General features: G+C 43.2%; 1 protein-coding gene across 1 annotated transcript; it reads right to left on the bottom strand.

Annotated features, from left to right (window-relative positions):
- Window positions 1–293: 293 nt before the first annotated feature.
- On the bottom strand, window positions 294–2,722 carry LOC123042080 (ubiquitin). Its single transcript, XM_044464601.1, has 3 exons — window positions 2,471–2,722; window positions 1,992–2,205; window positions 294–651 (listed from the first exon to the last, which is right to left on the bottom strand). The coding sequence occupies exons 1-3, from the start codon at window positions 2,571–2,573 to the stop codon at window positions 552–554; spliced, it is 417 nt and encodes a 138-aa protein (XP_044320536.1). The 5' UTR covers window positions 2,574–2,722; the 3' UTR covers window positions 294–551.
- Between the last annotated feature and the right edge of the window lie 14,111 nt (window positions 2,723–16,833).

Below are 16,833 nucleotides of genomic sequence, written 5' to 3' on the forward strand. Positions count from 1 at the left end.
CTCCTGTATGATCAACACAGGTTGGCAGCATGGGGCAACAAGCATGGATTCAGTGAAGGTGACAAAGGCAATGTGATTTCAGATTCTGCAGATGGCATTCGGTTTCCTAATAAAATTTCATCTATGATTCTACTGTTTTCAGATGGAGCAGCAAATGCAGAGCCAGATATTTTGATTTGAACGACAAAAGCTTGTGTTTCCAAGCAAATGGAGCAGCAAATGATGCCCCGAGAAACTTGATTCAACCATAGTACTACATGACAGAAATAAAGGAAGCAAGAGCACTACCTGACTTCATCATCCATTCAAGCTAGTAGACCTCAAATTAATACTTGATTTCACCATTCACGCAAGACAAATTGCACATTACTACGACAGGAAGAATACAAGAGCAACTACTAGGTAGCATCTTTATGGCGTTCTAGATTCCAGAAGCAACATTTAACTAGGATGAAACTTCATATCCAAGAAACTAAGATTACTCGAACCAAACTTTCAACTCCCAGTTAATCCAGCTATGGCATGTCTCCCAGGGTCAAGTTTCCAATGTTTCAGTGGTAGCGCAGCTTCTCCTTGGGCCTGATCTCATTGCTGTGGCCGCACTTCTTCTTGCGGCAGTTGGCAGACCTGAGGGGCAGGCGTGCATAGCACCTGAAACGCAAAATCACGGGCAAGTTAGGATATACTCTTCTACTACTTGATAAAAACTACCTAGTTTTCTGTGGATCAAAAGCACAGAGATATGATCTACATAGGCATCAATCTCCATCAAACAGACGGACCACAAAGAAATATTTAAATTCACAAGCTTGTGCCATGCGTAGACATCTAGATACAAACATATGTAAACAACTGCATATTGATGAATCATGAAAGAACTAGTCCATCTACACCTCAACTAGTACTTGATGAAAAGGATGCTAATAAGCTAATTCCCTGGATCCAAATTAACACAAAGACATGATGTACACATGCATCCATTCCATTGATCCATATATAAACAAACATGCATGTGAAAGCACCATAAACGGATGAATCATGAAAGAAACAGTCCATCTACACCTCAACTAGTACTTGATCAAAAGTGTGCTAATAAGCTAGTTCCAACCACACAGAGATACAATATAAATATGCATCGATACCCATCAAACAGATCACAAAAGAAACATTGCATTTCACAAACTTTTGTCATGCATAGACATCAAGATAGAAACATGTAAACAACTGCATATTGATGAATCTTAAAAGAAATAGTAAATCTAGATACGATCTACACCTCAACTAGTACTTGATGAAAAGTATGCTAATAAGCTAGTGTAGTTCCCTCGTTCCAAATTAACCACACAGAGATATGATCTGCATATGCATTGTTCCCCATCGGACAGACAACAGAAGCATCACAATTCCCAAACTTGTATCACACATAGACATCCATATACAAGCATGCATGTAACAGCAGAATATCTGCATGTATTGATGAATCATGAAAGAAATAGTCCATCTATACACCTCAACTAGTACTTGATAAAAAGTATGCTAATAAGCTAGTTCTTGGATGCAAACCACACAGGGATATGATCTACATATGCATCGATCCCCCATCGGACAGACCACAAAAGAAACATTTAAATTCACAAGCTTCTGTCATGCATAAGACACCCAGATACAAAGATACCTCTAACAGCAGCATATATCGATGAATCGTGTAAGAAATAGTCTATGTACTCTACACCTATTGTAGTATCCCTTGATAAAAAGCATGCCAATAAGCTAGCCTAGCTAGTTCCAAACCACAGAGATATGATCTACATATGCATCGATCCCCAATGAACAGACAGAAACATTGCAATTCACAAGCTTCTATCGTTCATAGGCAGCATCCAGACCACAATAGAAACATCTCAATTCACAAGCTTCAATCATTCATAGGCATCCCAGACAAAGGCAAATCGATGTATAGTGAAAGAAATAGCCCAGGGAATAGCACATACTTGCGGCACACAAGCCTGTGCTGCCTGTACTTGAGCGCGAGCTCGAGCAGGTTAGGCTCCATCTTGGGCGGGTAGCACGAGCCCTTGTCCCCGCCGGCGAGGCCCAGCACGAGGTGAAGCGTGGACTCCTTCTGGACGTTGTAGTCGGCCAGGGTGCGGCCGTCGCCAAGCTGCTTCCCGGCGAAGATGAGGCGCTGCTGGTCCGGCAGGATACCTGCGATTGTCGAAGCCAACACAGCGTCCACGGTTAGCCTCGCACCACAAGACGGCCACAGATTCAGGATAAAATTGGCCACTTTTTCGCACCGCGGTTGCCTAGCAAATCAAACCGTATGTAGATCGAGGAGGCGCGTGTGGCAAAATCAAGCAAGAAGGCGCAGCAAGGCGGGCATTTCGAGCAACGGCGCAGCGCGCGGACGCGAGGAAAGGCGCGACCGGCGCCGGTGAAGGCGGCCGGAGGCGGAAGCGGAGGCGCGTACCTTCCTTGTCGTGGATCTTGGCCTTGAGGCTGTCGACGGCGCCGCCGCTCTCCACCTCCACCGTGATGGTCTTGCCCGTCAGCGTCTTCACGAAGATCTGCATCCTTGCCGCCGGTTGGAGGTTGCTCTCCTCGCTCTCGCCTTTCCTCTCCCCTCGCCGCGCCGGATGGTGGTGGACTGGTGAGAATGGAAGCGCCGCAGACGTGGGTGCGCTTATATAGGGAGCGGCCGAGTGGGTGGGAGGAGGAAACGGAGCCGCCAAGGAACCGCCGATCGAAGCCCTAGCGAGTGAGGGCCGCGAAGGCCGGGGCTCGGTCGGAGAGGAGCGAGATCACTCTCTACAGACGTAGCCCATTAAAGGCCCAAGGCCTAAGGCCGGTTTCATTAATTTTTTCCAAACCTGGCCTAAGGTCGTCTAACTCTTGTGGATATTATTTCACATTTATGCGTTCCAAACAGGGCTCCGAGTACATTCGCAGCATCCTATTGATTGTCGAAAAACTGCTAATTAGAATCACATAAAAAAATGATAATTAGTGGAAGAAAAAAAATGAAAACTGATAAGCGATGTCATAGTTCTATCAAAAGAGGGTAACTTGCGACAAAATTTCGTAAATCTGGTAAGTTGTGCCAAAAGAAACCTTTTGTGATGGTAAATATCATTAACTCTTTATATGCACAAAGTTGAAGATAATATAGTTGACTTCCAAATAATTTTTGACAATTTGAATGTCAATTGGTTTGTCATTCAGCCGGTGCCGCCGCCGATCTGCCCCACCTTCAATGGCCTTTGGGACATGGAGGTGCGGAGGATCACGTCCACCCCACGAGCGGGAGGTATCTCGTTCTCGTTTTTGTTAGGTTCAATGTCTTGGTTGAGGATGTGTGGCGGTGACGATGTCCCTCGGTAGGAATAATATCTCCCACGTTCTGTCCCCATTTTGATGGTGCGAATAGCATCATCGGAGGATGTGTGGAGGTGTATCTCCGTTGGATCTCACGGGATTCGGTCGGTGCTGGTCTTCGGTGGATCTATTTGGATCCAGTTTTTGTTTGCCTTTGTTCGTTTGGTTACTGGTCTGATCTTTCTGAACTCAACTCTTTTCATCGGTGAGGCTTACTGCTCTAGTGTATTGGTTCTTTGGGGCCTTAGCATGATGACTTCCCGACTGTCTACAACAATAAGGTTTGCCCGACTCCAATGAGAGAGGGGCAATGACGGCCGCATGCCTTCGGCTCGCTCCAGTGCTTGTAGTCATTGCTAGGTGGTATATGGACCTGATTGTAATTTTTGTTACCTCTAATGTTCTCTGTACTGCCATGCACTACAAAAAAATACACTTCCGTGATTATACATGTTTGTCATAGTAGGTCACGTTTTCTGTCATGCATGTACATCCATGACGATTTTAAGACAGAATCAAGATAGTCATACATGTGCTGTCATAAAAGTGCTTTCGTCAAGGGTGACCGACACGTAGCATCCACCGTAACGGAATGCCGTTAAGCTATCGGGCCCGGTTTTGGATCTGATAACCCGTTAACAGCCGGGACCAATGGGAAATTTCCACGTGTAAAATTCTGATTGGCCGGAGGGAACACCTGTCAGCTCGTCAGTGGGCCAGATGTCGCCCGTCCATTGGAGGAGACATGCCTATGATACGTCGACACGTGGCTGGGCCCAATAGAGGCCCATATAGGTTAAAAAGGTTGGCCCAGTCAAAGGCCCGTAGTACTTACTCAGGTACTAGTGGGTCAGCCCAATAACGGCCTGCTTAATGAAGGCCCATTTATGGCCCGAAGCCAGATCTGGCCCGTTAATTATTCGCCGAATATTTGGGCCCATTTACGGCCCGAAGCGAGATCTAGCCTGTTAATTGTTCCCTGAATATTTGGGGCCAATTACAGCCCAGTGACTCTAGGCCTGTTAGAGGCCCGATGTAGACATGGACCCATTTCAGCCCGTTGTGACTTTCGCCCTGGGAATGGGCCATGCTGCCCATGGGCCATATATGGTCCGACGGGACATCGTGCCCACTAATGCCCCGTGATAAAGGTGGCAACAGTTAAGCCCAACGTGACTTTGGGCCTGTTAAAGGCCTGTCGCATAATTCGGCCTGTTGATGCGTGTACTAAGCTTTCGGCCCCTTAAGGGCCCATGATATCAGTGGGCCAACTAAGGCCCGAGATATGTTTCGGCCTGGTAACGGCCCGTGATATAACTGGGCCAAAAAATGCCCGGTCTATATTTCAGCCTGCTGAAGGCCCGTCGACGACTAGTGAAAGTTGATGCCCAACATGCATTTCGGCCTGCTAAAGGCCCATGGTTTCATCTGGGCCGCAACAGGCCAGTACAACATTCAGCATGTTAATGGCCCAACACTACCTGGGCCAAACTAAGTGTTGGGTCCACAAAAGGCCCAACTAAAATATAAGCCGGTGTAAGTTGTGGGCCAGGCGCAAAGTGTGAAGGCCCCAATCATTCGGGCCCAAGAAAGATGCAGGCCGACCCAATTGTGGCCCGCTAAAAACCAGGCCCGTTAGAGGCGAATGTCTCGGCCTGGTCGACTACAGCAGTATTTTTTTCAGATAGCGAATGATGGCAGTAACTAGTAGGAACTAAGAACAAACATACTCTATACAATAAAGAGATTACGACATAGTAACTAAGAATAAACCTACACTACACAATAAAGGATTTATGGTATATTACATCCACTGGGCATCTAAGTTCGCCACCAGTGATAACAAAGCGCAATGAAGAAGCAGATTACAAAAACTGGGCACCATTGCAGCGTAACAAAATAATACTGAACTGAGACCACTTTCAAGATAGTTCAAGAAAGGTTAGCCTTGCGCAGGAACTGTTGCGCAAGCTGCTGGGCAAGGCTGTGAGACCGGCCTAGCATGTCGGTCGTATCTTCCAGGTTTAGCTGTTTAGCGATGAGGTTCTCATTGGTGTTCTCCGCAATCTTTCTTAGAGATAGGGCTTCAAGTTGAAGTTGAGTTGCAGAATGCCTTTCTGCTAGAACTTGGGACTGAAGAAGTCGAACTAATTCAAACAACGAATTCTGTGAGCTTGTCTGACTGCTAGTCTCAAGTAACTTGAACACTGCATCAAGACAAGACTTTGGGGTTGTCTCGCTATCTTCAAGATGTTTTGCCTTCTTTGCTGCAATATATGTTGAGTTTGTCTCACAGCCTTCAGCAGACTTGTGCATGCCATCAGGCATATCACCCTGAAACAAAGCAGAGAGATGATAGGTTTTGCACGTGTATAAACAAAGATGATAACTGTACTGTCAATTCCATCTAATTTCACATTAGAAAATAAAGAGTAAGTTCAAAATATTAATAGCATAATTTGGCATTATTCATAATGCGGGGAGCTTCACCACACTACTAGATTACCATGTCAACATAACAAGCATAGATGAAGGGCAAAGAAAATCATTGTATCTATTTTGGTTAATGTGCATGGCATGATGTTCATATCATCAGCCACATTAGTAAGATAAAACAGGAGATGACAAAGTGCAAACGTGGGCTGCTTCACCACACACTGGATTATAGATCCACAAAAACAAGCATACATATAGGAAGTATTGAGTAATGTGCATCGTATGAATAAGGAATTTGGTTTTACAAGTAAAACTTAGAACTTACGGTTCTTGCGAACATGCATTTTGATAGAAACAACAAACTAAACAACAGTAAACGATAGGGAGTATGAGCAATTTAAATAGCAGTTGAGGATAAAGGCTTTAGAAGGACTGACTTACATTAACAGTTAACACCGGCTTTATAATGCCCTTCTCCATGTCAAGGGAAGGATAACTCAAGAATTTCAGCACATAATCTTCTTCATAAGCATTGCCTGTACTCTACATTTCGTAGAGAGTAATTATAGATGATAATACTGGAAGGGGTAGAGGATAATGAAGATAAGATGCAGATTGATGCTACATAATCAACTACCAATCCCTAGAAGTACAAGTGTTACAGGACAGAATGCACTGACAAGAGCAATGGGCTACACTTCTGCACTCGCATTGCCTGTGTATTCTACTTTTTGGTAAAATTAAATATAGATCTGATCTTTTTTAGTAAATGGTGGGCGAGGGAGATAAGATGCGGAATGCTACACAATGAACCAATCCCTCTTCCCATAATACAAGAGTGTTTTGAACACTGGTGTACTGTACAAAACGTTCTTATATTATGGGATGGAGGGAGTAGCTGTTAATGTATGTATAGTGATAGACGATGTTCAGTCCTTACAAGAGGACTGCAGAGCTAAACCTCTTCAAAAGCATTGGGTTGATTCTAAATTTATGTAAGAGTCCGTATGGATCTTATAATGTCCACCAAATGGACGATAACGAGGCTAACATGTGCAGTGATGCTACATAATCAAACAACTATGAAAGTAAGTATGGTCATATAGGGCAAGAGGTACTCACAAGAGCAATGCAGTGTGCAGTATAGTTGTGAGATTCTGTGGTCCCTTGAGAATGAATGTTCTTCTGCTAACAGTTTTCGTATAAGTGAGACGTTAAGGCAAAAGCAGAAATGTAGTTCAAATTGTGATGTGATATCATAGACAGTACCTTACGCTGCAGCCGAGACCAATGTGTAACAAGATTATTCCAGTCACCGTCGGATAAATGTAGCTGATACGTCTCTAACGTATCTACAATTTTTTATTGTTCCATGCTATTATATTACCTGTTTTGAATGATTACGGGCTTTATTATACACTTTTATATTACTTTTGGGACTAACCTATTAACCGGAGGCCCAGCCCATATTGTTGTTTTATTGCCTGTTTCAGTATTTCGAAGAAAAGGGATATCAAACGGAGTCCAAACGGAATGAAACCTTCGGCAACGTGATTTTTTGGAAGAATATCACCCAGGAGACTTGGAGTTCACGTCATAAGACCCTCGAGGAGGCCAGGAGATAAGAGGGCGCCCCCCCTTCTGGGCGCGCCCCCTGTCTCGTGGGCCTCTCGAGCACCTCCTGACCGACTTCTTTCGCCTATATAGTCCCACGTACCCTAAAAACATCCACGGAGAAGATAGATCAGGAGTTCCGCCGCCGCAAGCCTCTGTAGCCACCAAAAACCTCTCGGGAGCCTGTTCCGGCACCCTGCCGGAGGGGGAACCCATCACCGGTGGCCATCTTCATCATCCCGGCGCTATCCATGACGAGGAGGGAGTAGTTCACCCTAGTGGCTGAGGGTATGTACCAGTAGCTATGTGTTTGACCTCTCTCTCTCTCTCTCTCGTGTTCTCTCTTGTGTTCCCTCTGTGACACGATCTTGATGTATCCCGAGCTTTGCTATTGTAGTTGGATCTTATGATGTTTCTCCCCCTCTACTCTCTTGTGATGAATTGAGTTTCCCTCTTGAAGTTATCTTATCAGATTGAGTCTTTTATGATTTGAGAACACTTGATGCATGTCTTGCCGTGCTTATCTGTGGTGACAATGGGATATCATGTGCCACTTGATGTATGTTTTGGTGACCAACTTGCGGGTTCCACCCATGAACCTATGCATAGGGGTTGGCACACGTTCTTGACTCTCCGGTAGAAACTTTGGGCACTCTTTGAAGTACTTTGTGTTGGTTGAATAGATATATCTGAGATTGTGTGATGCATATCGTATAATCATGCCAACGGATACTTAAGGTGACAATGGAGTATCTAGGTGACATTAGGGTTTTGGTTGATTTGTGTCTTAAGGTGTTATTCTAGTACAAACTCTTGAATAGATTGATCCGAAAGAATAACTTTGAGGTGGTTTCATACCCTACCATAATCTCTTCATTTGTTCTATGCTATTAGTGGCTTTGGAGTGACTCTTTGTTGCATGTTAAGGGATTGTTATATGATCTATCTATGTTATTACTGTTGAGAGAACTCCCACTAGTGAAAGTATGAACCCTAGGCCTTGTTTCCTATCATTGCAATACCGTTTACGCTCACTTTTATCATTATTACCTGTAACGCCCCGGATTCGATGCGCCAGGTGTCTTCCGGTCATTCGTCGCCATTGCCATGTCATTTGCTTGTGTGTTGCATTTTGCCATGTCATCATCTGCATTTCATCTGCATGTTTTTCAAAACTTGCATCCGTTCGGGTCCTCCCGGTTCTCTCTGTTGTCCGTTCGGAGTCCAGAACTCTCGCCGTGCCCCGTCGCCCCTCTCAGATTTTGTTTCGTGAGCGGGAGAAAAACGTTCTCGGAATGGACCGAGATTTGCCGAGTGTCCTTGGTATAGCACTTGTAGACCGCCCTTTCAAATTTCATTCTATTTGGAGGTCGTTTGATGCCCCAACGGTTAACCGGGTAGACGCAAAGGCGTCTTTTGTGTGCATCCCAACACCCCTCCAAAGCATCCCAATAACTCAGCCAATCCCCCTCCATGCTCTCGGTTGTTCGATCACGATCGTGTGGGTGAAAACCGCTCCTCATTTGGAGTCTCCTAGCTCCCTCTACCTATAAATATGTGCTCCTCCCCAAATTTTCGCGCAGACCAAACCCTAGCAAACTCCTCCCCGTGCCACCCGACACGTCCATCCCGGTCGGACATGTCCAGCCGCCACATCCACGTCGCCCGGACCAATCCGGGGATGCCACGTCAGCCCCGCCACCGCTCCCCTCCACTCATCTTGCGCCACGTCACCGCCGCCTGCGCCCACATCGCCGCCGCCGCCCGGGGCCCAGATCCGGCCCGCCCCGGGGCCGAACCGGGCCGCGCCGGGCCCGTCCTCCACCACTGAGCATGCCCGAGCGCCTCCCACCGCCTGGCCGCCGCCGCCCTTGCTCCGGTCAGATCCGGGCATGGTGCCCCGGATCCAGTCAACTCCGGCCGCCCCCTCGCCTCCCCGCGCCGCCCCGCAGCGCCCCGCCGGACCTCGCCCCGCCACCACGCGCCTCGCCGGCCTCCTCCCTGCGCCGCCCTCGCCGGAAGCTCACCACGCCTCGTCGGAGTTGCAGGAGCTCGCCGGAGCTCAGTTTGGCCGGGGTTGGATGAGATCCACCAACCCCACGAACCAAACACGCCATCCCCGTCCCGGATCTCCTCGTCCCGGAACCCCTCCGTCCATTTTTCCCGGGGTGAGAAATCTGCGTAGTCCTGAAATTATTGCATTCTAGTGCCCTGTTCATTGCATCATAACTCCATGCAAAACGCTCCGTTTCATGCGTGTAATATATCAAAATGTTCATTGTGAGATGCTCTTAATTTCATTACATTGTGTCATGCTTGTTGGAGTCCATCTTGATGCCATTATCATCGTTGCAAGAGTGCTATATGATGTTAACTACTGTCTGTTAACAGAACTTGCTGTTTTGTCTTTTTCATTGCATTTTGTGTGTGCATCCTATGAGCTTGATGTCTACATGAGTTTTGAGATACATCATGCCATATTTACAGTGGTGCAATCCATGTATTTTTGTGTGCCTTGTAGTGTGTGCATCGAGCTCGTGAAGTAGGGTACTTGTTGTTACTGTTTTGCTAGGCTGATTTTGTTATATCATGATGCTATGTAAACCTGCTTCTAGAAGTCATTCTATGCGTAATCTGGAGATGTTCACTAAGGATGTTTTGTTATACATGTCATGATCTATCCATCCATGCCCCTGGTTGAATTTATAGCCTGCTGTAGCTTGTTGTAGTCTTGCTCTCAAATTGCTAAATAATGTTGTTGTTAGTCTGTTAACATTAAGTTCAGTTTTGCCATGAGCTTTGCTAGTGATCTATGCACCCTATGAACTTGATCTTGCCATGCTTAGCTTCATAAACATGTGATCTTACTGTTGTTTACCTTTTCATGCCATGTATCGATCTGTGGTGAGTTGTACAAGCTCACCAACATGCCTACTTATTGTTGTTCCTGCCATGTCTGAATCTGTCATATCATTTGCCATGTTTGCATGGATGCTACCATGTTTTCTGTTGATCTTTGGAATAAGTTCAGTAAGGGACTTTTGTTCTATGCAATTAGTAGATTCATTCCATGCCTTTGTTTGCCATGTTAAGTTCCTGTAACATGTTGTTTGATAGCTCTAAACATTGCAACCTAATGTTATTCCTGTTAAGTCTGAAACTGTTATTATTTGCGATCTTGCCATGTCCTTTTGAGCATGTTATAGTGTTTTCCGGAGATAGCTCAGTGTTCATGTTTTGTCATGTTTTACCACTACTTCATGCCCATGCCTTTTGTTTTTATGTTGAGATGTTGTAGCATATTGTTTTGATGCTTGCTAGATGCCTAGTTGCTGTTTTGGACAGCTTGTCCTTTAAACTTGTATAGAGTGTATGTGTTGAACCGTTGCTCCGTTTTGAGTGTGCTCTATATGAAACTTGCTTGATTTTGCATGAAGTTTCATATTATCGTGTTGCATCCATGTTTTGAGAGTGTTTGCTTGATGTTTGTATGCATTTTGCATCAATGCCATGTTTAACTTGTTTTGCTCATATCTTTTAGGCCGTAGCTCCGAACTAAATGAACTTTATATGTAACTTGACTAGAATCTCGTGTAGATCATCTTGGTGCATCTTAACTTACTGTTTAACAACTTGAACATAAGGTTTATTCAGATCCGGACCAATTTCGAAATTTGCATATGAGGACTTACCAGAATTGTTATATGTTGTTTCCGGCCTCATTTAATCTTGCTTTGACGTGTTGCTCTTGTATGCATCATCTCTTGCCATGAGTAGCCTTATATAGCATTTGTCATGCATCATGTTTGGTTGTGCATCATGCCATGTCTATGTGTTGTGTGTTTACCTTGTTGTTTGCTTCTTTCCGGTTGTGCTCCTCTTCGTTAGTTCATGTTTCGTTGCGATCGTGAGGATTCGTTCGCGTACGCTTGGTTCGCCTTCATCCGTTCATCTTCTTCATGGACTCGTTCTTCTTCCTAGTGGGATTTCAGGCAAGATGACCGTCACCTTGGATCTCACTACTATCATTGCTATGCTAGTTGCTTCGTTCTATTGCTTTGCTGCGCTACCTATCACTTGTTCTTCAAGCCTCCCAAATTGCCATGTCAGCCTCTAACCTTTTCCCCCTTCCTAGCAAACCATTGCTTGGCTATGTTACCGCTTTTGCTCAGCCCCTCTTATAGCGTTGCTAGTTGCAGGTGAAGTTGAAGATTCCTCCATGGTGGACAGGATTTTGTTGGGATAACACAATATCTCTTATTTAATTAATGAATCTATATACTTGGTAAAGGGTGGAAGACTCGGCCTTATGCCTGGTGTTTTGTTCCACTCTTTCCGCCCTAGTTTCCGTCATATCGGTATTATGTTCCCGGATTTTGCGTTCCTTACGCGGTTGGGTGATTTATGGGACCCCCTTGACAGTTCGCTTTGAATAAAACTCCAGCAGCAAGGCCCAACCTTGGTTTTACCATTTGCCTCACCACCACCTATACCCTTCCCTTGGGTCGGCCAACCCGAGGGTCATCTTTATTTTTAGCCCCCCCCCTCCCCGGGGCCAGTGCTTCTCTAAGTGCTGGTCCGAACCGGGCAGACTGCGGGGCCACCTCGGGGCAACTCGAGGTCTGGTTTTACTCGTAGGCTGACCTATCCGGTGTTGCCCTGAGAATGAGATATGTGCAGCTCCTATCGGGATTGTCGGTACATCGGGTGGCTTTGCTGGTCTTGTTTTACCATTGTCGAAATGTCTTGTAAACCGGGATTCCGAGACTGATCGGGTCTTCCTGGGAGAAGGAATATCCTTCGTTGATCGCGAGAGCTTATCATGGGCTAAGTTGGGACACCCCTGCAGGGTATAAACTTTCGAAAGCCGTGTCTGCGGTTATGTGGCAGATGGGAATTTGTTAATGTCCGGTTGTAGATAACTTGACACCAGATCCAAATTAAAACGCATCAACTGTGTGTGTAGCCGTGATGGTCTCTTCTCGGCGGAGTCCAGGAAGTGAACATGGTTTTGGGTTATGTTTGACGTAAGTAGGAGTTCAAGATCACTTCTTGATCATTGCTAGCTTCTCGACCGTTCCGTTTGCTTCTCTTCTCGCTCTCATTTACGTATGTTAGCCACCATATGTGCTTAGTCGCTGCTGCAACCTCACCACTTTACCCCTTCCTTTCCCATTAAGCTTTGCTAGTCTTGATACCCATGGTAATGGGATTGCTGAGTCCTCGTGGCTCACAGATTACTACAACAACAGTTGCAGGTACAGGATATGCGATGATCATGACGCGAGAGCGATGTTTGCTTGTTTTGGAGTTCTTCTTCTGCTTCTTCTTCGATCAGGGGATAGGTTCCAGGTCGGCAGCCTGGGCTAGCAGGATGGATGTCGTTTGAGTTTTTGTTTGTGTTTCATCCGTAGTCGGATGTTGATCTTATGGATGATGTATTGTTGTATTCGTGTGGCATTGTATGCCTCTTGTATGCATCCCCATCTATTATGTAATGTTGATGTATATGATATCCACCTTGCAAAAGCGTTTCAATATGCGGTTCTATCCTTGGTGGGACCTTCGAGTCTCTTTAGGATAGTATCGCATATTGGTCGTGACATTACCTTGCTGTTTTTATAATTTCAGATTACAAATACATTTATCTACTATCTATATTGCACTTGTATCACTATCTCTTTGCCGAACTAGTGCACCTATACAATTTACCATTGTATTGGGTGTGTTGGGGACACAAGAGACTCTTTGTTATTTGGTTGCAGGGTTGTTTGAGAGAGACCATCTTCATCCTATGCCTCCCACGGATTGATAAACCTTAGGTCATCCACTTGAGGAAATTTGCTACTATCCTACAAACCTGTGCACTTGCAGGCCCAACAACGTCTACAAGAAGAAGGTTGTGTAATAGACATCAAGCTCTTTTCTGGCGCCATTACCGGGGAGGCTAGGTAAACGGCACTCACACCCCATCAACTAAGCTCTTTTTTAGCGCCGTTGCCGGGGAGGTGAGTGCTTGAAGGTATATCTTTAGATCTTGCAATCAAGTCTTTTAGTTTCTTGTTTTATCACTAGTTTAGTTTATAAAAGAAACTACAAAAAAATGGAATTTAGTTTGTCTCTGACGCTTCGTCTTTTTAATATCTTTCATGAGTATGATGGTAAGGAAAATTTTGCTCAAGTGCTAGAAGAAGAAATCTATAAAATGTTTGTCACCAAATCTTTGAATGATGAGCATGATTGCAATGTTGTTAGTATGAACTCTTTGAATATCCATAGTACTAATGATGATTGCACTAGTCATGATGAAAATATCTCTTATGAGCATGTCAACTTTTGTGGAGTGCATGTTTGCATGAACACACCGAATAGAGAAGATATATATTGCAAGATGCATAAGCATTTAGAAACTAAATGGTTTTAAGAAAGGCTTAATGTTAGCACTGAAAATTTAACATATCTTTACCGTTGTGAACTTTGCAATGAACATGATCATTTACATCTCCAATGCAAATTGTTTCATGATCGAATCGTGTCCAAAAATTGTGATGATTTGATCTCCCTTGCTCATTACAATGAACTTAGTTTGCTTTTGGGTTATGAAGAATTGAAACGTGCAACTAAGCTTATTCCCAAATTTAATCTTGGGCATTTCCTTGATATTGATCTAGAGAAGATTTATATGTATTGTACGGTGAATTGCATTGAAAATCCTTATATTGCCAATTACCTAAAGAAAAGAAAGCAAATAGAAGATGATGATAATACTAATCAAAGGGAAGAGACTTCCCAATCTCCTCCTTTTGTTTCTTATGATGATTCAGGTAACGAGGAGGAGCTTTTTATTCAACCAATCCCATTAATAAAGAAGGTTGAACCCACACATAATGTGAAGAAGAAAAGGAAGAGAAGGGGCAGCAAAGGTAAAAAGGTATCCCTCCCAAATGATATTGCTCCTACTACTCATTGTGACGATGATAATTGCTATATTATTGGTGCTATCCATACTATTAATGATGAGAATGATTATGCTTATGATATGAAAAGACCCAAGCTTGGGGATGCTATGTTTGATGAGGATTACATATTTGAGAATATATTTGCTGAAATTAATGTTTGTCCCAAGCTTGGGGAACCTATGTTTAATGAAGATGATATTTTTAGCCTCCCAAGTTTTGATATGCAAACTTGTTATGATGATAGCATGCCTCTTTATGATGATTATATTGATGAAAGTGGGTTTGGAAGAGTGTCAACTTTAGGAAGTAGTGATCCCACTATTTTGGATGATGTGGAATCTTATTGTGATGAATATGGAAGTGGATTTGGAAGAGTGTCAACTTTATTTAGTGATTCCACTATCTTGGGAGAGGTTTCAATCGATTATGATGAGAACGAAGTTGCTACTTATGATGATTATTGTGATGAAACTTATGCTATAAAAAGTAGTTATGATTATATTTATAAAACTTGTCATTATTATGGTTACCATTTTTCTGAACATTACTCTTTTAATGTGGAAACAATTTATAGTATTCGAGTCTCTTATGATACTCCCACCATTCCGAATGAGAAGAATTTTGCTTATGTGGAGAGTAGTAAATTTTCCATGCTTGTAAATCATGAAAAGAATGCTTTAGTTGCTGGTTATATTGTTGAATTCATTTATGATGTTACTGAAAATTATTATGAGAGAGGAACATATGCTTGTAGGAATTGCAACAATATCAAGTTTCCTCTCTACGTGTTGAAATTCTTGAAGCTATGCTTGTTTTATCTTCCCATGCTAGTTGATTATTGTTCCCATAAGTTGTTTGCTCACAAAATCCCTATGCATAGGAAGTGGGTTAGGCTTAAATGTGATAGTCATATGCTTCATGATGCTCCCGTTATGTTTCAATTCTTATCTTCTATGTGAGCATCATTGCCATCATCATGCCTAGCTAGAAAGGCATTAAAGAAAAGCGCTTGTTGGGAGACAACCCAATATTTATCCTTACTGTTTTTGTGTGTACACATGATTATGCTACTGTAGTAATCATGTTTTATAGCTTTTGTTTCAATAAAGTGCCAAGTAGAACCTTTGGGAAGACTTGGGTGAAGTCTTTATGATCATGCTGTAGAAAAGAGAAACTTTAGCACTCATGAGAATAGCTGCCATGTTTTACTGAAGAGTTATTTTAGGTTGATTCTTTTTGCAGATGATTAATAGACAAATTCCTCAGGTCCACCAATTTATTTCAGAATTTGTTGAGTTCCAGAAGTATACGTTTGATACAGATTACTACAGACTGTTCTGTTTTTGACAGATTCTGTTTTCTATGTGTTGTTTGCTTATTTTGATGAATATATGAGTAGTATCGGAGGGTATGAACCATAGAGAAGTTAGAATACAGTAGATATTACACCAATATGAATTTATAATGAGTTCATTACAGTACCTAAGTGGTGGTTTTATTTTCTTATACTAACGGAGCTTACGAGTTTTATTTTGAGTTTTGTGTGGTTGAAGTTTTCAAGTTTTGGGTAAAAGATTCGATGGACTATGTAATAAGGAGTGGCAAGAGCCTAAGCTTGGGGATGCCCAAGGCACCCCAAGGTAATATCCAAGGACAACCAAGAGCCTAAGCTTGGGCATGCCCCGGAAGGCATCCCCTCTTTCGTCTTCGTTCATCGGTAACTTTACTTGGAGCTATATTTTTATTCGCCACATGATATGTGTTTTGCTTGGAGCGTCATTTTATTTTGTTATTATTTGCTTGCTGTTATTTATAATAATGTTTTCCATATTTATTTTCAATAAAAATGTCAAGGATAGCCTTTACCATGCTTATTTTGCTAGTATACATGTTGCTGTTTGAAAACAGAAAGTTTACCGCTGTTGCAAAAATTCCCTAGAAAAGTCAGAGAGTGATATAATGTTGAATATTTTTGCATATTGAGCTCTGATAAATCTTCTACAGCGTAGTATTTTTCTCATAATTTTTGGAGTTAGGGAAGTATGATGAATCTTGCATTCTTTACAGACTGTACTGTTTTGGCAGATTGCTGTTATGGTTGCATTGTTTGCATATGTTTGCTTGTTTAATGATTCTATTTGAGGATAGGAAGTATTAAATATGCAGAGGCATTTAGTATGAAATGTTGAATAATAATTTTAGTGATTTTTTACAGTAGAAAATGATATGGTTTTGCATTGGTTTATACTAACCTATCTCACGAGTTCTTGTTGAGTTTGTTGTGAATGAAGCTTTTGATAAAAAGAGAAACCATGATATCAGAGGAATTAAGGAGACACAAAAGTTCAAGCTTGGGGATGCCCAAGGCACCCCAAGATAATATTTCAAGAAGTCTCAAGCATCTAAGCTTGGGGATGCCCCGGTAGGCATCCCACCTTTCTTCTTAAAC

Source organism: Triticum aestivum, chromosome 2B (genome assembly GCF_018294505.1).
Source record: "Triticum aestivum cultivar Chinese Spring chromosome 2B, IWGSC CS RefSeq v2.1, whole genome shotgun sequence".
NCBI lineage: Eukaryota > Viridiplantae > Streptophyta > Magnoliopsida > Poales > Poaceae > Triticum > Triticum aestivum.

Coding starts and splice junctions, on each gene's coding strand:
- LOC123042080 (XM_044464601.1), bottom strand. CDS start 2,573: ATGCAGATCTTCGTGAAGACGCTGACGGGCAAGACCATCACGGTGGAG. Junction 2,206..2,470: donor CAAGATCCACGACAAGGAAG/GTACGCGCCTCC, acceptor CGACAATCGCAG/GTATCCTGCCGGACCAGCAG. Junction 652..1,991: donor CACAGGCTTGTGTGCCGCAA/GTATGTGCTATT, acceptor TTTGCGTTTCAG/GTGCTATGCACGCCTGCCCC.